The sequence below is a fragment of the Anarrhichthys ocellatus genome, unplaced genomic scaffold (genome assembly GCF_004355925.1).
Source record: "Anarrhichthys ocellatus isolate YVR2014 unplaced genomic scaffold, GSC_Weel_1.0 scaffold275, whole genome shotgun sequence".
Lineage (NCBI taxonomy): Eukaryota > Metazoa > Chordata > Actinopteri > Perciformes > Anarhichadidae > Anarrhichthys > Anarrhichthys ocellatus.
Window position 1 is genome coordinate 60,582 of NW_022280300.1, and position 20,180 is coordinate 80,761.

The following is a 20,180-nucleotide window of genomic DNA, read 5'->3' on the forward strand; positions in this document are numbered from 1 at the left end:
TAATAAAAAACAAAAAAAAACTTTTTTATAAATAATAATTGTCTACTATAATTGTCTACCTGGAAAAACTGCAAAAGACTATCTACTTAACTGCATTAAAAGTTTTGTAATTTCTAGATTGATGTATTTAAACCTGAGCAGTCTGTAACAGACTAACTCCATGCAAAAATGGTAAGAAGAAGACAGAGTTACTTGTTGCAAATGGCCTCAATGATAAAGAAGAGATTAATCCCGCCGCATAAAGGAAGACTGAACCTCTGAATGCACTTCTTTTTGTGAAAAAAACAGCCTCTGTGTTTTTATGAAGCCTCTACAGGGACGAGGACAGCGTAGCCAACTTCTCTCAGTAACAATAAGCAGAGGAAACAGTGTCGCCTTTTATTCCTCCGTTGTAAGTCCCCCCCGGCAGCCACAACGAAAACATCCTCCCTCATTCAAATGACACTTAAATTAAATTATACTGTAAATGTCTGGCTCGGTAATAAATATGTATGATTAAATATGTATGAAATGAAGAACATAGCCACTAAAAATTCATTACAAATTAAAGCTGTGAGCAGCATTGACCGGGACCTCACAACTTCACGCATGTCGAGGGTACTAGCAGGACTCTGGCCATGCATTTCTGTGAAGGTCATACACTGCGTGCATGAGTTAAACGGTATTTCCCGGTACTGGCAGGACTCTGGGTGACGTGGCCATGAATTTCTGTGACCATCACACTCTGCGTGCACGAGTGAGATATTTCCTGCGTAGACCAGCAGCGTAGCAAGATCATGTTGCCAGATCTTAAGCCTCAAATATTTTGAGTGTACATCCGATACAATCATAAATGTAAGCCTTTAAAGATCATTAAGAAAATGAATGTGTTCGAATGTGCTTCAGTGTTTGTAACATAACAGAGTTTGCTTGGATTCAACTCCCTGCAGTGTCCTGCTGATTGTATTTGGGCTTACATGAAAGTTAACAAAACAGTAGTGCCATTTGCTGTTACTTGAACACTTTAATTTAACACTGTTTTCATTTTAAGTTCTTCTGTAACTTTAGATTGTAGTGTGAAGCATTCATTGTAACGTTTAACCTGATTGTCATGAAGAAGCTCTGGACAGATCATTTATACTAATGCCCACCGACATGGTTTGAAAATCCACTGTTATCTAACTGTTGCTCTCCAAGCATCTTAGTTTGCACATATTTAGATCAGAGAAGTCTTTTTCTCATGGTGTGCCCACAAACCCTTTCAATAAGTTCAGTGTTTGGGCCGCTGTAATTATAGAATCCTGCTTACGTCCGTGCTTATCACTAGGTGGCACTATGACTATGAGTTAATATTGGCATGCAGAAGTCCTAAAGCCATGACAGTCAACAAGCATGTCAAGTTTGGGACAGTTTTGACAAAGTACAGTCGAGTTACAACAGCTTGGTGGATGATGGTGAACCATGTAAAATGGTCGTCACACCATATCCACGTCGTTCAATGAAACCTAAAGCTTTTAGTAACTTTTAATCGCTAAGGTCTTTAGATTGTTCTGACCAAATTCTAAGCTGATCGGATTAATTCCCTAGGAGGAGTCGGTAGTACAGCACCTGGAAATGGAAAAAAAACACGAGAAATTCATACAAAATTCAAAATGGCTGACTTCCGGTTGGGTTTAGAGCATGGCCCCAAGAGACTTTTATTTAAGTCCATATGTGATACATGTTCCTACCAAATTTCATACATCTAGGTCAAACATACTGCGAGGGCTGCTTCGTCGAAATTGTGTAGGGGGCGCTATTGAGCCGATTTGCCACTCTGAACCAATAAAATCATATTCCACAACTAAATTTTGGGCTTGTAATCTGCTTGCCCAAGTTTGCTTATGTTTCGAGCATTTTTAGCCTCTCAAAATGACCTTCGTTGTTAACGGCGAAGACTGCATCGCCACGGCAACGGCGTTCGACGAAACATCAAAAGCTTCATGGACTTCTTACATTTGTGTGGAAGTAATTTGATGTTGATTTGATTTACCTACTAAGAGAAACAAGCCAAAGTATAATGACTTTAACTTCCTGTTACCAGTAGGTGGCGCTATGACTATGATTCAAAATTGGCCTGCAGATGTCTTCAGGCCGGGAGTCTAATCAAACATGTGCAATCTGGTAAAGATCTGATGATGTGGAGTTGATTTATATCAGTTTATTCGTTCATGGCGAAGGATCGAAATTCGCCGAGCCGCCACGTCACCGCCCTTCAACAACTTCTTACAATTTTCACAATGAAGCATTACCAAGGTCTTAAGGCTGTTCTGACAACATTTTAGAGGGATCTGATTAATCTGTGAGGAGCAGGATGTCAAAGTACACAACTTACAACTTCCTGTTGCCACTAGGTGGCGCTATTACTATGATTCTAAATTATTACATAGATGTGTTCCGGGTCAGGATGTTATGACATGTGAGAGATTTGGAGCAGATTCGACAATGTACGGCCGAGTTACAACCACTTCCTGTTTCGCGGCGAATGGTGTTTTTTTGACGCCACGCCACGGACACATAGTTCGATAACTTTTTGATCTTTGAGTAAGTTTTCACTTCCAAGGTCTCAAGAGCATACTGACCGAATCTGAAGTCAATCGGGTCAAATCTCTGGGAGGAGTTCGTTAAAGTATAACGCCTTGAAATGGTCAAAAAACGTCATAAAAGTCAAAATGGCCGACTTCCTGTTTGGTTTAATGAAAAACTCCAAGAGGATTTTTTGTGCGTCTCATCACGTTCCACATACCTACCAAATTTCATACAGCTAGGTGAAACCCGATGTTGGGGCTACTCAATAGGGGGAGCTATCGAGCCAATATTTCATACCGCAGATGGACACCCCTATCAGACTGCAATTTTCGCAAATTCTGGCTTGCGTGCCAAATTTCACAAAATTCCCAGTATCACAAGCACCTCCTTTTTGCGATGAAAGTGGAAAAGTAATAATAATAATAATAAAAATAATAATAATAATAATAATAAACATTAGAATAACAATAGGTCCTCCGCTCCGATTACGTCGGTGCTCGGGCCCTAATAAAATGCAGAAAACTAAACTGGATTATAATAAATGGATTTAATTAAAACCAACAAGGAAAACTGGCCAAAAAATAATATATGCTTCTAACTTTCTAAAGTCCAAGAAAAGAGAATACTGGTGTTATTACATTAGGCTTTTAAGAAAAAGTTACAACCACGTTGCATGGGTGACACTTTGAATTTAAAATATAAGGTTTATAATGTGTTACAGTGCAGCAGTTAGACCCAATTCAATGTTAATAGTAGAATGCTATGCTAAGCCAGTCAACACATGGCGAAAACCGAAACTAACTAATTAAAACTACCTGAACTTGATAATACAACCGACCCAAGCAATTACTTCAACACTACATGCATAATGTATGAGCTATAACAGGGATTCCCAGGGGTGCGCGAGCTGCCTCTAGGGAGTGCGCGAGAGGAAAAATGTAATGGTGGTCTAATGGTGTAATAATTAATATTAAATATAATTTTCACAAAATAAAAACATGAATGTAACAGACTGTCTCATGTTTGTCGTTCTGGTGTTGACGATGATATGTCCCTTGAGGGTTGCCGTAGCGAAAGCGCAACCCCCGCCTCTGGCCAAAGGAGAAAACAATAATAAGAGAGTAGCTGTGGGCTGATACAAGATGTCTAATCTCCCGACTTGTTATTACTGTATGATAAGTGCCCTTATACACGAACCCAAGACTCGGTTACATGAACTATAAAAATTCCCCTTGTAAGATTAAAATTTTTAATTAAAAACGTCCAATTTAATAAATAAATGCACTTCAGCTCCTGTCGCCAGACTGTCTTTTACCTACACTTGCTAGCCTAGCTTGTGCAGCTAACGTCAGCTAACAGCTAACTTCATTCATTCAGCAACATTCATGCAAAGCCAAAGTGCGTGGTGCAGTGAGGTTCTGGCTAACAGCTGTCTGAAGCCCTCTTATTTACATCGCCACCTGAACACCAAGCATGCCAGTGTAAGTCAAAAGCCCCTTACATTTTTTATATCAAAATTGGAGGAGTTACAAATCAGCCCAAAACAACTGCAGTCTCATGCTATGTATGGTTAATTGTAAATTAAATGTGATGCAATCTGCCTCTGAGTCTGTGCGTGTGTCCTCGCCATCCTTATTGCTCTTTAAAAGTGACGCCTTGTGTAACTGAAAGTTATTGAAACTTTGTTGCAGTGTTTCAGGGCGTTTTCACACCTTCAGTTCATTTGCTTTGTTCTGATTCAGGGGTTAATATGATACAATGTTGCAGTTGCCCCTTTGTTTGGTTTGTGTTCACACTGCAACATTTAACAGCGGACTAAATATTGTAAACAAACGCCACGCGCGAGCAAACTGTTCTCTCATTGGTCCGATTTGTATGCGGCTATAAATAGGCTCTGTTGCTTCTTTTTTTTAAGGTGTGGGGGATTGGGGGTGCGTGAACCCGGTCGGGATGTAGAAAGGGGTGCGCGGCCTAAAACGTTTGGGAACCGCTGAGCTATAAGAACTATTTTGATAGAGCTGACACGTTAGCATGTAGCTCACTGATGCTAACCTACAACCTGCATTTAAGAATTCCTTTCAGTGCTTTAAAAGACCCTCCTGTTGTCTCTTATTCCACAATGTATCATCCCTATCTTCTTATTGTTCTTACTTATTGAATATGAATATATGAAATTAGTTAATAATATATAATTTTTGTTCTTTCTACATTGGACTATTTACAAAAAAGACAAAAACTTGAAACGTTTACCTTGTGAGCTCCGACTGAGGCGCAGTGAAGCGCGAGTCAAGCGCGTGCTGCTGCGCCTGTGCACGCTCTCGGAAGCTTCCGCGTGCTCGAGGTCGGCAGAAAAATCCGAGTCCTCCGTCCCGTCCGAGCTGCTGCCGGCGGTCCTCTGCAAACCACAACGTTCATCAGCTATCAGCGTGATTAAAGTCAAAATCGGGACTGTCAGCAAAAATAAGTATCAGACGAGTTAGCAAAATTATGTGAGGCTGATGTTAGCAAAGCTTTGTGTGTGTTTGTTGTTGTTTGTTTGTTTTATTTTACCATCGGGTAATTCAACAAAGATCCCATGCTGGGGGAGGAGCGTCACCCCCTCCGCATCTCCTCCGGCTCTGAGCCCCCTCTTGCCACGATGGATAAATGCTTAAAATAAGGCTAATCGCCATTGACACGGGGACAATCCGATTAACGCCGATCGCATCTATTGTACCAACCCCAATTTGCCCCAACGCCGGAGTGCACCTTCCGCGAGAATCTCCAGTTTGTAGTCAATTAAGTGGACTAGAAGACATTTACCCAAAAAAAAACAAAAAAAAAACGCACAACTCGGCAAAGACAAATGAACTAATGAAACGTCCCATGAACTTGTGTCACTGCATAATTTGTCGAAAGTGCAGGCTGCCTATCTGCCGGCCACACGGAATGAATGGGGTGATGCTCACCTCACCCCACCAGAGACACAAAAATCCGGCAGGGTGGGGGTGGGGCAAGAGGACTCGAGTACCCTCTGAAATAATAACCAAAATGTAATGTTATAGGACTAGGCAACCCACAATTGTTTAATATGAATTAATGGGGTGCAATAATAATGTGTATATTTTTCTGTATTTTACTCAATTCATATTTAGTTTACAATCATATTTATATATTTTTCTAATTATTACATATGGCACATTGATTTTACACAGGGCCACCCAAGAAAATATATTAATAGGATATGATAACCTTTTATTGATGCACACGGGGTTGAAGTAGGTGTTACGCGATAGAGACAGAAAAAAGGTCAACATTAGAAGAGCTACACCATGAATCAAAATGATATTAAAGCTACTCACATATACAAATCAAATTAAAATAAGACTTTATGCAAGAGAGTACCCTGTGCCAGTGTACACTGTACAATGCTTAATATGAATTAATGTGGCAATTGTGCAAAAATAACTATACATTATAAGTAAGGCTTCTTGTCTATTAATTGTAACAAAAATTAAACTACATTTTAATAGTACTAGAAGACAGTAACAAACAATAAACAAATGAAAAAAATTCTACACTACAGCGTGGACCACAGCGCACATTTGACGTTAAGCGCGTTTGACAACTTCACAACAAGAAGCTGAGGACTTCATGTTGGGAATTATTTTTTTACGACCAATCACATTAAAGAGGAGGCGGGGTTTGAGAGAGTCGGACCAATGAACGCAACGCCTGTCCAGATTCTGTCCAATGACAGCGTTGTTTTGGTGCGGACGCTTCGTTTCCATCCTCGCACTCAAAAGACAGCCTGTTCCTTTACCAACAGTTAAAGCGGCCGTTATTGACACGAACGGAGGTCAGCACCTCCATGCACTCCGCCAGCTGGTAGAAATCTGACCAAATCTCGTAAAGGCCAAATGTTCAGAGCTCTTCTCACCACGAGGAAGTGACGCTTAATAAACTGCAACACATTCTTGCAACTCAGCAACAAACAGCTAGCGTAGCTTTGAGCAACAGCACAAGACGATAGCTCAGTCGAGCGACACTGCTAACGTCCGCATTCAACACACACCCACAACTTATTAATGGCGCCTTGTAGAATCGCGTTTCAGCTCACATGCAGTCGAAGGTGTTCCCACACAGTTAGATGTTTGGCTGACATGAACTGTGACGTTATGTTGTTGTGTGTCCGATCTGCAGCCTAACGGCTGAGTCTGCTGCAAACAGCTGTCTTACCTTTCTCCGGGGCATTCTCAAAGGTGTTACGTGTGTTGCCTGTGGCCGGTTACTACTCCCTTTTTTATTTCAGCTTGTATAAATGATAAGAACAACAAATCACCAGCTTTTGATATGAGCCAACTCAGCTGAAAAAGGCGCACCAATTTTCCGCACTTCCTTGTGAGTACGCGTTCGTTTTTCGGGTCCGTTGACAAAATGCCTCCGTGTGGAACATGAAGCTGCGGTGGTCCTTTGATTCAACGGATAATGGCAAGAGTTGTAAAGTATCTCAAATTTCTAAAATGTAAAGTTGACAAATACTTATTATAGGTCAGTTACTAAACTGTTATCTAATTAGCTGCTCACAGTAATTACAAACATGTGTCACGTAGCACAGAGCGGAACCACTTGCTAAAACACAGCTATCGTTTTAACAACATTTTAAATACATCTAAAATATATATTTAAAATAGCTGTCGGTAGCTTATAAAAACACACACACGCACACACTACGTTGTTTGCTTAAATCCAATCTTATAAATTAACCCTGAGAAACCGGACACGACACCGGAAGTAAGCAGAAAGGAAACCTCTCGCTCAACGTATGTCACGTTATCTCTGCACGTTCATTTCTACAGCGCAAGTTGTTCAAGTGGGAGGGATGCTAGCAGCACGTTGCATTTGACGTGGAGTGGGACATCAGTCGCCTTCCTGCTAGCCCTCTCCCCTCAATACCTTGCAGTTACCACTTTATAAACTTCCAAGCAAACGTTTTCACCCTAAACGCAAACCCAGAAAACGAATACCAAGCGCCAGGGAGACTTCTATCCTCACCGACTTGTAACTATTATGGCTGGTAGCACCGCCAAGACAGTGCGCGATATTTTTCAAAGCATGGAGTACGGACCAGCAGCAACTTCCAGCACTGCCACTGCACAGGTAAAGCTGTCAGCTTCATTCACGACAGAAAAAGAGATTGAACGGCAATGGTTGCAATAACACTAATTAATGCTGCTTATGAGTTAATATTATTAGCATGTTCTGCTCTCCGTCGTTGTCTTCCCTCGGGTTTAGCATATTCCTGTCAGACCGTTTGACCCATGTGAAGTTCATTAACTGTTAGCAGTCTGTAACTCACAAGACAAACATGTGACTTAGACTGTACAGCACTAGCTATGAAGTGTCGAGGCTAAGGCCAGATGTTTGGACACATGTTTCCTCTAAAGGGGATTTTTTTTCTTCCCAATTAGTCCCACTCGGTGTCTTTAAAATCAAACAACTAAGACTTCCGGATGTAAGCAGTTGGTAAATGTGGGTTGGTCGTTTGTTAGATTTTTAATCTTTATCAGCGTATTTTTTATATATTCTGAAGCAGCAGTTACAAGCTTGGATACCATTCAGAGAGCATATCACACTGTATGATAATAATTTGTTGGTTCATGTTGCATTTAAAAAAAAATAAAAATGGTGCCATGTCCCAGTACAGTCACTAAATGTATTGTCATGGTAGTTTGATATAACAGCACTGATATTGTTTTATAGTTGACCTCATGCTGCAGTCTGTCTTCATACTGGAACAGGAGACTGACTACAGCCATCTAAAGATACATATTAGCTGTGGAATATTATAACGTGACACCAGACCTTTTGCACAAATTCTCTGTACTTTGGTCTTCATGTCTGTAAATAGTTGACGCACTCCGACTGGCGTACCCGTCTTTTATCAGTCCCTGTTCAGCAGAGGTGGTGGTGTCTATCTGAAGAGATATTCCCGTTCTCTCAGACACACAGGTTTTGAAAATGAGCACACCTTTTCACATCGTTTGGGAATGTGTTGAAAGTGTATCAGCGTTCCAGTTTGAGATCTATTTACAGTCAATATCCCCCCCCCCCCCCCCACTCACAAGTTCCGTCACTTGGTAGCACATGAAGATCGGGTGGCATTACATAGCATTGCTTTGTTCCCAATGGTTGAACATCACTAAATTGTTCCGCATGTTTGGTTCAGATGATGATTGCATAGAAAGGTTGTAGCCATAGAATCCATGTCTTTTGAATCAGACCTCCACAGGGAGGAACATCTTTTTGTCACACCAGCTAGATCCTCACTGAAAAATGTCCTCGACACGCCTTGGAAAAATGATTTCTAGACGTGGGAAACTGTCTATTATATTATCATAAAGCCCTGTTTTGGATGTCTCACTGCGTAGGAGAGACTGGTATCGTTCTTTTAATGGTCAGAATTGAAACCGAGGTTAAAATTCCAGTATTTGTATATATTATATAAACAAAGAATTGAATTGAATAGATTTGACCGATTTGTCATTGATAGCTGATCCAGCTATTGGAGTCTGTGTCATCCTGATGTCGGTATCAGGTTGGATACCTGGAGCTGTTTTAAGTGCCGTCTACTTATAGAGACACATTTTTCTTAATGATGGTGAACGCCATCAGCCTGGTGCCGTCCTCAGAGGCGGCTTTGGTCGCCATCTTTTAGGCTTCCTCAGCAGCTTGAACATCGACTGACGCTTCTCTTCTCCACCAGGCCTGGCTGGACCACCATTCCCGTTCTCTGGGCCTGTTCATCAATGGCAAGTTTGTCCGTCCGGCAGACAGACAGAGTCGCTCCCTGGCTGATTCTAACGGTAAGAGCAGCCTGAGATCACCGTGCAAGAAAAAACAGCACAGCTTCCAGTTAACTCTTTAAAAAAAACAATGTACATGCACGTTCTTCACTGCTCTCCAGGCGGTAACGTGTGCAGCACAGTGTGCGCCGCGCAGGACGACGTTTCCCAGTGTGCCTCCTCTGCCGTTAAGGGCCACAAGGCTTGGGGGGACCTGAGCTGCTACCAGAGGGCCAAAGTGCTGCTCAGGTAGGACAAACTCGCCTCTACACATCCCAGGAACCTCAGAGCTGACTGATTAACGGCCCCGTTCTATGCTGACAGGTCGGCGAGCGTTCTCGGGCAGCACGGCCCGTGCGTGTCGGAGCTGTGCGAGCTGTGCGAGGCGTCCTGCTCGCTCTCCAGCCTCGTCCGACTGCTGCAGTACTACAGCAGCTGGGCGCAGCTCAGAGACACTCTCATCGCCAACTGGATGCCACTGGGTGAGGTTAACAGGGGATTTGGTGTTGGTATTCATTTCCGGGTAGTTATTTATTTATTTTTAACCTTTTTTGTTTTTCCTGTTTCCCAGGTGTGGTGGCAGTAGTCTCCTCTGATGACTGCTCTCTCTATTCCCTAATGCTCAAAGTCCTACCAGCACTGGCCATGGGTAACACACACACACAACACACACACAATTAAACACACATGGAAAAAGTTTCCTAATGACTTAGAATAGAAAGATGCGGGACATCAACAAATTTGAGAAGCCGAAACCATTAAATATGTGGTGTTTTTGCTTATGGATAATTTGTTATCAAACTAGTATTTTGCCTAAATTTCCACCTTTGATCAAATCCAATTTTTGTTCATAATGTTCTGTTTTGAGTTCTGATTTATTCTGCCTCCTTCTAGGCAACTCCGTTATCGTCGTCCCTGGTCGGACCAGCGCCCCCCCAGCGCTCCTATTGGCGCAGCTTATTATGGGAGCAGGACTTCCTGCCGGGGCTCTTAATGTCTTAACAGGAAGTGACATGTCGCTGGGTGCCAGCGTGGCCCAGAACGCCAGCATCAGCTCCGTCACCTACAGCGGCAACAAGCAGGTACGTGTGAGGAAACTGCTGTAACATTCCTGACTAGAGCGTTGACAGCCCTTCTGTGCATTTGTTAGAAATAGCTTTCAAAACTGTTTTTAAATGTTACCAACATTTCCTGCTTCATTGCAACAATGTTTCTCTCTCTTTCAGGACGGGGTGTCGCTGTGTAAGGCCACAGCGGGGATGGGCGTTCCCGTTTCTGTCTCCCCGAACATCGGCGCCAGGTGTCCCTTCATCATCTTTGAGTCCGCCGACATCGACAGCGCAGTGGACGCAGTGATAGAGGTGGCCTTCAAGAAGAAAAGAGAGGTGAGTTACACTAAAGAGTATCCTCTATAGTAGATGCACTGATTATTATTATAAGTACCTCGCACAACCCCACTTCAAAAAATCCGAACCGTCCCGTTAACATTTTTCCCTTCCTCTCTCTCCGCTCAGGTCCACTGGGTGCTGTGCGTGCAGGAGAGTGTGCTGGACAGCGTTGTGGCCCGTCTCAGGCACCGTATGGCAGGGATGAAGTGTGTGGCCCTGCACAGTGACGGGGACAGGGGCCTGGTGGACTCTGCAGTACAGGGTGCTCAGCAGCAGGGGGCCACGGTTAGTCAGAAACGCAAAGAAAAGCTTCATTAGCTGCAGTGATGGTCCAAATATGTGACTGAGAGGAGAGTAGGTTCACACCGTGACTATAATTGAGGCGAAAGAAACTAACTGGACTTGAATTATGTATTTTTTTTTTATGTATCCCAAGACCAAAGAGTAGGTAATGAGCCGTGACCTACAGGTTTCTTTTTGTTTTCTTACTTTTTCTCTCTCTGGTCCCCCAGCTGGTTCAGTCCTGCGCTGCCCCCCCTTCAGGGGCTCAGTACCCTCCCACGGTGCTCTGCGGGGCGGCCCCCTCCTCTCCGTTTGTGGTCATCCCCCCTCCCGGACCCCTGCTGCCTCTCATGACTTTCAGAAGCAACACAGAAGCAGTGGCCCTTGGTAAGGAAAGCCTCCATGAATGTAGATAGTTGAAGGAGTTATCTGACTTTGGACAGTTAATTTCCCTTCGAGCGCTTTGTGAGAGACCTCGTTAAGATATCATGTGGAGCATTTTACCGTCGGTACTTCATCCCAGTGAGTTTATGAGAGCTTGTAGTGGCCTCTACACTTCTTTTCCACTGTTTTGTGTTCAGTAAAACAGACTTCAGAGGAGTAAAGCTCTTTGTATTTTACTATTGCACCACAGTAACAGTCTCTGTCCTCTACAGGGAACCACAGTCCTCATGGCCAGGCAGCCTCCATCTGGACTGAAGACCTCACACTGGCTTTGGAGGCGGCTAAGAGGTACACACTTGTTCTGTTCCTCTCCCTCCTCTTTGTCTTCTTCCACAATCACCTTTTTTCTTTTTAGTTGTAAACCTTCACTGTACTAAATGTTTCCTATCTCTCTATCTGTTTCCTGTCTGCTGTTGTCTTCTCCTCAGTCTGTCAGTGGGCTCAGTGTGGGTGAATTCCCACTCGGTGTCTGACCCCTGTCTGCCCGTCTCTGGTCACAAAGACAGCGGCACCTGCACTGACGGAGGACAGGAGGTATTCACTTACAGTTTTGACTTTGTCCCGACTCCCTTCACTGCGTTACTTAATCACCGGCCACGGGAACAAACATAACTGCCTCCTCTCCGCTGTCTTCCAGGGTCTGTACCAGTTTCTACGCCCGTCCTCCTCTTCCTGCCCTCCTCTTCCTCGCTCCTCCCCTGTCTTTATGGACTACTCAAAGTTTGGAACAGCAGCCTCCCCGGCTATCATTCCTGATGACTCAGACCCTGCCAGGTGGGTTTATAATGTTTTCATAAGGTGACACAAGGCATCATAGCTGCACATTATTAACATAGTATTAGTATCAGGGCTGTACCAAATGTCTTTATTGTTTATTTGAAACTTTTGACTTTTAAAAACAATAAAAAAAAATCCTCAATTTGAATAAAGTTATTGATCGGATTGAAAAAGTTAGTTTTTTAATTCTGGGTTTGAACAGAATGAAAAAGAGTATGTAATTTAATGCACATCTGTCCACATGCCTCACTCAATCCCTCTCTTCCTCCCTCCTCACCCCTCAGTACTCCAAAGGTCTACCTGCAGTTTGTCGGCGGTAAGCCATGTAAGTCCGTGTCTGGCTGCAGTGTGGCTGTGCAGTCACCAGGGGGCGGCAGTGTTTTAGCCTACTGTCCGGATGGAGGCCGAAAAGACGTCCGAAACGCCGTGGAGGCTGCTGTCAAAGTCCAGCCTGGGTGAGAGCTTTACCACACAGAGATACACAAAGTCTCTCAAGTCGGGTTAAACACAAAGCGGCAGTAGGCGATGTGAGGCGATGCCATCCCACCCTCTCCATCCCCTAGTAGCAGAGAACATGTAGAGGCAGAGGGGGTGTTGAGTTGATTTTGTCAACTCAACACCCTTTGAGTTGACAAAGGGGGGGGGGGGTTGAAAATGAACAAATCGCCCACTGCAAATAGGTACTTGTTGGGTTTTCGAAGAGCCCATAGTGGACACATTTAAATGTCCAATGTCCATTTGGATATACCTAGGCAATATAAACTGTTGCAACAAGGGCAAATATTTAACTGAGTAATGATAAATAATAGAAAAGCAACAAGTCAACAACATTTGCTCACCACACTAAATAAACACACTTCTTTTCTTACTTAAAATTTCAAACATATTTTTCAGGCTAGACGGATCTTTAATCCATTTTTGCTCATAGAAAACTTTCAGAGGTGAAATTTGGCCTTTTTTTATTCGAGACATTAATTCCGGTTTTTAGACGCTCACAAGGACAAACATGAGTACAATCCACAGAGACAGCAAAGTATTTCACAACCCGGCTGTGTGTGTTTATCACCAGTCAAAGTCCAACATTGACATTTAATGAGTCATACGCAGAATATAAACAAAGCACATGATGATCATGCTGAAATCCAATAAACATACAGCATGCGAGTACACGTAAACCATTACAAGAACAGTATTACTCGCTGAATGTGTCTGCAGGACAGTTCCTAACCATCATTCCCAGTTTATATGTCTTAACCAAAATAATAGTTAAGACATATAAACCACTTTATTTCTCTAAACATCCGTCCCCTCCCCTAGCTGGATGAAAAAGAGTCCGTCTGCACGCGCTCAGTCTCTCTACTCTCTGGCCAAGGGGCTGGAGGCCAAGAGGCGGGACTTAGCAGCATCAATCAATGCTCAGACCAGCCTCTCAATGGACAAGGCTGATGAGGAGGTGGAGCTCAGCATCGCCAGGCTCAGTGATTGGGCGGCTTACTGTGACAAAGTCCAAGGAGGAACTCCGGTGAGGCTTTTTTTATATCATACAAAGTTTCTAAAAACTCTTCTCTAATGACGATCAATTATGAATAACCTGCATGTCTTTGTTGTTGTGTCGCTCTCCTCCAGCCTCTGCCACAGTGTGGCTCTGCTCTCTCCCTCCCTGAAGCCCTGGGAGTCGTGGGGATCGTCCTCCCCGACAACACTCCCCTCCTCTCCATGGTGACACTTCTCGGGGCAGCCGTCGGCAATGGCAACGCCGTCGTCATGGTCCCCGGTCAGAAGTATCCACTACCGGCCTTGGCGTTCATTCAGGCGAGTGACGAGATGTTAAACGTGCTGGGCTGTTAGTCAAAACGTTAGAAAAAAGTTAGAAAAATGCTTCACAATTAAAGCTTTTACCACAAAATAGTAGCCAAATACGAGAGCGAGTGAGTGTGTGTATGTATCTATAAACACTGATCTTCCTCTTCCTCTTCCTCCTCAGGTGCTCCAGTCTTCAGACCTGCCAGCAGGGTTGGTAAACATCATTACGGGAAGTAGAGACCAGCTGACAGTGGCCCTGGCTACTCACAGCGTCATCAAGGCCATCTGGTACTGGGGCAGTGCTGAGGTGAGCACTAAACACCAACACATGCACCAGTGTTCAAATTTCAACTTGGGAGAAAAGAGGCGTGGGGGTTCGATTAAGTCTTCCCTTCGAAATGAACAGTAGCGCCGCCCACATACTATGATCTTCACCCCGGCTCTCTGTGTTCCTTCCGTAGGGCTGTCAGTACCTCCAGTACTCCTGCACCAGCCCTCTGAAGACCCTGTGCCTGTCCTGCCAGAAGGAGGATGGAGGGAAGGACTGGGCTCAGTCTCACCCCTCTCTCCTGGAGGAGACGTGGAGAAGCGCCATTCAGTGGAAGAGTGTCTGGATACCGACTGCATGAAAATACGAGAATGAAAGGGGGAAGGTGACAGGAAAGCTAGATAGGGGGAGAGAAGAGTTGCAGATTTCCACCGTTTTAACATCAGCCTGTAGAGTTAAAGTGTGAATGTAGGATGTAGATTTGACAGGAAGGATAAAAAAAATGAGCTGTGACCAAATCTAGATGACACCTGTTGACTTTGTCAACTCAGATGGCTCCTTTTTGTTTTTTCCACAATTTCTTATTCATGTTTTTGTGGAGTCCTGTGATTCAGAGATTTATTCCAACATTTTATGGCCCAGTAGGAAGTTGTATGAAGTACAGAAATGTGGAACCAAGCAGCCAGCCACAGAGACTAAACCCAAAGGTCCACCTCATCAACAAGATCAAAGAAACAGAAGTTAACATACTTTTTATAATCATGGAAATGTTACAACCAAGGAAATTGATATCATAAAAGTACATTGTCAACAGCTTGCGGTTTCAACAGCCCCGAGATCTTATGAAATACTTTATAAATGAACATGCAACTTTAAAATGAAGTTAAAATATGAAACTGTCCTGTTATCTGTTTGAAATATAATAAAACAAAATGCAACTACATGTTGAGTCTCCTTCAAAATGCTCTTAACATCAGATCAGCATCAGAGACGGAAGGACGTGATCAGCTGGGATTTATTATTAACGGGTTACGAGTGAGTGAGCAGAATGAGAACATAAGATTCACTTTGAGAAAATAAATCTGAAAGCACTTATAAATACAGGAAACATTTCTACTTAAAATAGAAATACTTTCAGATCCACGTGCTGGCTGATGTATTAACATAGCATTAAATCAAATTGTCACTTATACTAAAACGGGAATCGTCTACAACGGGGGAGCGTTCATTACATCTGCCTTCTTGACCATAGAGACGATCAGTGTTGATTATTCCGCTCACCTCAAACTAGTGAAGCAGTATAAACACAGAGCCAAGTCCTTCCTTCATTGTCAAGAAGACAATGAAGGAAGTCTACACAGATTCTTCCAGCTCATCGGATCATTGTTGGTTTTGGTGTTCCGACAGGATTTATTGATAATTAAAAGATATCTCAGACATGGGAAACATCCATTGGAGCTGGAGCTGTCACAGTGTTACACTGACATTGTGCCAAATGTGTTCAAGTTTAGGTCAGACCATACAACAACATGACAGAATGCCTGCTCCCACATGTTTTAAATACGACTAAAAGCACTGTTTTCTTCCAAGTGAGTTTGAATTTGTCGTGTTTTTTAGTCGACGCTAATCTGCCATTAGGGAAAACATCTGTTCTTCAGTCATAAACAATTTAGATCAGACTTAGAAAATGGAAATAATATTCACACCTGCCTGTCAGGGCTTCCGTAGGAAGCAGAGCCTTGGATAAAAAAAGTCTTCAGAATACTAATATACACATATACACATATACAGTGGGTACGGAAAGTATTCAGACCTCTTTAAATTTTTCACTTTGTTTCATTGCAGCCATTTGCTAAAATCAAAAAAAGTTCATTTTATTTCTCATTAATGTACACTCAGCACCCCATCTTGACAGAAAAAAACAAATGTAGAAATTTTTGCAAATTTATTAAAAAAGAAAAACTGAAATATCACATGGTCATAAGTATTCAGACCCTTTGCTCAGTATTGAGTAGAAGCACCTTTTGAGCTAGTACAGCCATGAGTCTTCTTGGGAATGATGCAACAAGTTTTTCACACCTGGATTTGGGGATCCTCTGCCATTCTTCCTTGCAGATCCTCTCCAGTTCCGTCAGGTTGGATGGTGAACGTTGGTGGACAGCCATTTTCAGGTCTCTCCAGAGATGCTCAATTGGGTTTAGGTCAGGGCTCTGGCTGGGCCAGTCAAGAATGGTCACAGAGTTGTTCCGAAGCCACTCCTTTGTTATTTTAGCTGTGTGCTTGGGGTCATTGTCTTGTTGGAAGGTCAACCTTCGGCCCAGTCTGAGGTCCAGAGCACTCTGGAAGAGGTTTTCTTCCAGGATATCTCTGTACTTGGCCGCATTTATCTTTCCTTCAATTGCAACCAGTCGTCCTGTCCCTGCAGCTGAAAAACACCCCCATAGCATGATGCTGCCACCACCATGTTTCACTGTTGGGATTGTATTGGGCAGGTGATGAGCAGTGCCTGGTTCTCTCCACACATACCACTTAGAATTAACGCCAAAAAGTTCAATCTTGGTCTCATCAGACCAGAGAATCTTATTTCTCATAGTCTGGGAGTCCTTCATGTGTTTTTTGGCAAACTCTATGCAGGCTTTCATATGTCTTGCACTGAGGAGAGACTTCCGTCGGGCCACTCTGCCATAAAGCCCCGACTGGTGGAGGGCTGCCGTGATAGTTGACTTTGTGGAACTTTCTCCCATCTCCCTACTGCATCTCTGGAGCTCAGCCACAGTGATCTTTGGGTTCTTCTTTACCTCTCTCACCAAGGCTCTTCTTCCACGATTGCTCAGTTTGGCTGGACGGCCAGGTCTAGGAAGAGTTCTGGTCGTCCCAAACTTCTTCCATTTAAGGATTATGGAGGCCACTGTGCTCTTAGGAACCTTGAGTGCTGCAGAAATTCTTTTGTAACCTTGGCCAGATCTGTGCCTTGCCACAATTCTGTCTCTGAGCTCCTTGGGCAGTTCCTTCGACCTCATGATTCTCATTTGCTCTGACATGCACTGTGAGCTGTAAGGTCTTATATAGACAGGTGTGTGCCTTTCCTAATCAAGTCCAATCAGTTTAATTAAACACAGCTGGACTCCAATGAAGGAGTAGAACCATCTCAAGGAGGATCAGAAGAAATGAACAGCATGTGAGTTAAATATGAGTGTCACAGCAAAGGGTCTGAATACTTATGACCATGTGATATTTCAGTTTTTCTTTTTTAATAAATTTGCAAAAATTTCTACATTTGTTTTTTTCTGTCAAGTTGGGGTGCTGAGTGTACATTAATGAGAAATAAAATGAACTTTTTTGATTTTAGTAAATGGCTGCAATGAAACAAAGAGTGGAAAATTTAAAGGGGTCTGAATACTTTCCGTACCCACTGTATATACACATACACATATATACACATATACACACACATATATATATATATACACATATACATATATTTTCTATGGGGTTGAGATCTGGAGACTGGCTAGGCCACTCCAGGACCTTGAAATGCTTCTTATGAAGCCACTCCTTCGTTGCCCGGGCGGTGTGTTTGGGATCATTGTCATGCTGAAAGACCCAGCCACGTTTCATCTTCAATGCCCTTGCTGATGGAAGGAGGTTTCCACTCAAAATCTCACGATACATGGCCCCATTCATTCTTTCCTTTACACGGATCAGTCGTCCTGGTCCCCTTGCAGAAAAACAGCCCCAAAGCATGATGTTTCCACCCCCATGCTTCACAGTAGGTATGGTGTTCTTTGGATGCAACTCGGCATTCTTTCTCCTCCAAACACGACGACTTGAGTTTTTACCAAAAAGTTCTATTTTGGTTTCATCTGACCATATGACATTCTCCCAATCCTCTTCTGGATCATCCAAATGCTCTCTAGCAAACTTCAGACGGGCCTGGACATGTACTGGCTTAAGCAGGGGGACACGTCTGGCACTGCAGGATTTGAGTCCCTGGCGGCGTAGTGTGTTACTGATGGTAGCCTTTGTTACTTTGGTCCCAGCTCTCTGCAGGTCATTCACTAGGTCCCCCCGTGTGGTTCTGGGATTTTTGTTCACCGTTCTTGTGATCATTTTGACCCCACGGGGTGAGATCTTGCGTGGAGCCTATTGCAGATTCAGTCTTCCCAGCCTGGTGCAGGTCTACAATTTTGTTTCTGGTGTCCTTTGACAGCTCTTTGGTCTTGGCCATAGTGGAGTTTGGAGTGTGACTGTTTGAGGTTGTGGACAGGTGTCTTTTATACTGATAACGAGTTCAAACAGGTGCCATTAATACAGGTAACGAGTGGAGGACAGAGGAGCCTCTTAAAGAAGAAGTTACAGGTCTGTGAGAGCCAGAAATCTTGCTTGTTTTTAGGTGACCAAATACTTATGTTACCGAGGAATTTACCAATTAATTCATTAAAAATCCTACAATGTGATTTCCTGGATTCTTTCCCCCCATTCTGTCTCTCATAGTTGAAGTGTACCTATGATGAAAATTACAGGCATCTCTCATCTTTTTAAGTGGGAGAACTTGCACAATTGGTGGCTGACCACTGTATATATATATATATATATATTTGGAAGTGACAAAGTATCAGAGGTACAATAGCAGATTGTTTCATTCAAATATAAATGTCTGTTGCATTTGTTTTTTACGACAATACATCCCTTTGTTTAGTCTGCAAACTGAAACCACATCTGCCTTAGAATTCTGTTAATGACTGAAAAATGATCAATCGTGTGTGAACGCAGTCTAGACATGTACTGCACACCTGTATCACTGTTCATTATACTGTAACCTGTTTGCTGAGGCACAAACATTCCTTGTGAGTTTGTTTCCATGTCCAAGTTCACACTGAAATGTGTGTGTGTGTGTGTGTGTGTGTGTGTGTGTGCGTGTGTGTGTGTGTGTGTGTGTGTTTCCAGAGAAGGACTCTGTGGTGTCTCGCTGTATAAAAAACATAATTAAAATCAATCATATCCCAATTTGGAGATTTATAAAAAACTTGTGTTTTTCTCCAGAGTAGTGCACGGCGTTATGGATGGTTACTCCGGCCTGTTGGTCAGTTAATTGATGCTCATTCAGGAAAAAAGGTCAATGAGATCCAAAATACAGAGAAGCCTAACTTGCTTTTGAGTTTACTGTCATTCTAGAAGAGGTTTTTAGTGGTCAAGTCCAGCAGACACACTTTGTTTAAATCAGCAACATCATCATTCAGTAAAATCCCATCTTGTTTCAGGTTCCTTTTTTTCCCCTCAAACCGGTTCCAGCCGGCTGAGCCCTGAGGTGTGAAGTTGCCGTCAGACACATCCTTCGGTCACAAGACTCGGCCCTTGAGACTGTGGAATGCTGAGTCACAACAATGACTCAGCACAAACCTCAGCTGAACCTGACACCACTTTTGTGTGATTAAGGCCGACTAAACTTGCTTCGTGACACAGCACAAAATAAAGACGGCTGCTGTTCCGAAGTGCTGAGTCACTTTATTCCAAGTAAGAGAATGTGGGATATAAAGTGAGTACAACCATAGAAATTGTGCTGTATTGGCAAGTTCTTATCTTTTCAAATGAAGTTTAATTGCGTGAAAGGTTAAAGTGCTTTTTACTACAGGGGATCTGACATAATCAACCCCTGTCTTCCTGTTTATAGCGCACCTAACATTTCTATGTGTTGTGTACATTATTACACAAAGTAACCTTGAGTTATGACATATATGTTCATGCCAGGATTTGACCCAGAAGTGGTCATTTTATTTTACTAACATTAACAAGTTTCCATGCAGGTTGAGATCCTGTATACAAGAGTGATGTAACTTCTGTGAAAGG

The 20,180-nt window shown here is 43.1% G+C and overlaps 2 protein-coding genes across 2 annotated transcripts in view; one reads left to right on the top strand and one right to left on the bottom strand.

Moving 5' to 3' along the window:
- The window catches only part of LOC116401196 (histone acetyltransferase KAT7-like), a 23,089-nt gene extending 16,090 nt beyond the window's left edge, over window positions 1-6,999 (bottom strand). Inside the window, exons 1-2 of the mRNA XM_031879487.1 lie at window positions 6,766-6,999; window positions 4,798-4,942 (exon numbers count right to left, since the gene is read on the bottom strand). Of these exons, the coding sequence (XP_031735347.1) occupies window positions 4,798-4,942; window positions 6,766-6,780 (160 nt within the window). The 5' untranslated portion in view covers window positions 6,781-6,999. The remainder of the gene's footprint in view (window positions 1-4,797; window positions 4,943-6,765) is intronic.
- On the top strand, window positions 6,365-15,295 carry aldh16a1 (aldehyde dehydrogenase 16 family, member A1). Its single transcript, XM_031879486.1, has 17 exons — window positions 6,365-7,686; window positions 9,293-9,392; window positions 9,494-9,620; window positions 9,696-9,853; window positions 9,943-10,020; window positions 10,266-10,453; window positions 10,598-10,756; window positions 10,886-11,044; window positions 11,272-11,428; window positions 11,698-11,773; window positions 11,914-12,019; window positions 12,123-12,259; window positions 12,547-12,717; window positions 13,580-13,784; window positions 13,889-14,074; window positions 14,247-14,372; window positions 14,527-15,295. The coding sequence occupies exons 1-17, from the start codon at window positions 7,597-7,599 to the stop codon at window positions 14,692-14,694; spliced, it is 2,391 nt and encodes a 796-aa protein (XP_031735346.1). The 5' UTR covers window positions 6,365-7,596; the 3' UTR covers window positions 14,695-15,295.
- Window positions 15,296-20,180: the final 4,885 nt, after the last annotated feature.

Coding starts and splice junctions, on each gene's coding strand:
- aldh16a1 (XM_031879486.1), top strand. CDS start 7,597: ATGGCTGGTAGCACCGCCAAGACAGTGCGCGATATTTTTCAAAGCATG. Junction 10,757..10,885: donor CCTTCAAGAAGAAAAGAGAG/GTGAGTTACACT, acceptor CTCTCCGCTCAG/GTCCACTGGGTGCTGTGCGT. Junction 13,785..13,888: donor AAGTCCAAGGAGGAACTCCG/GTGAGGCTTTTT, acceptor GCTCTCCTCCAG/CCTCTGCCACAGTGTGGCTC.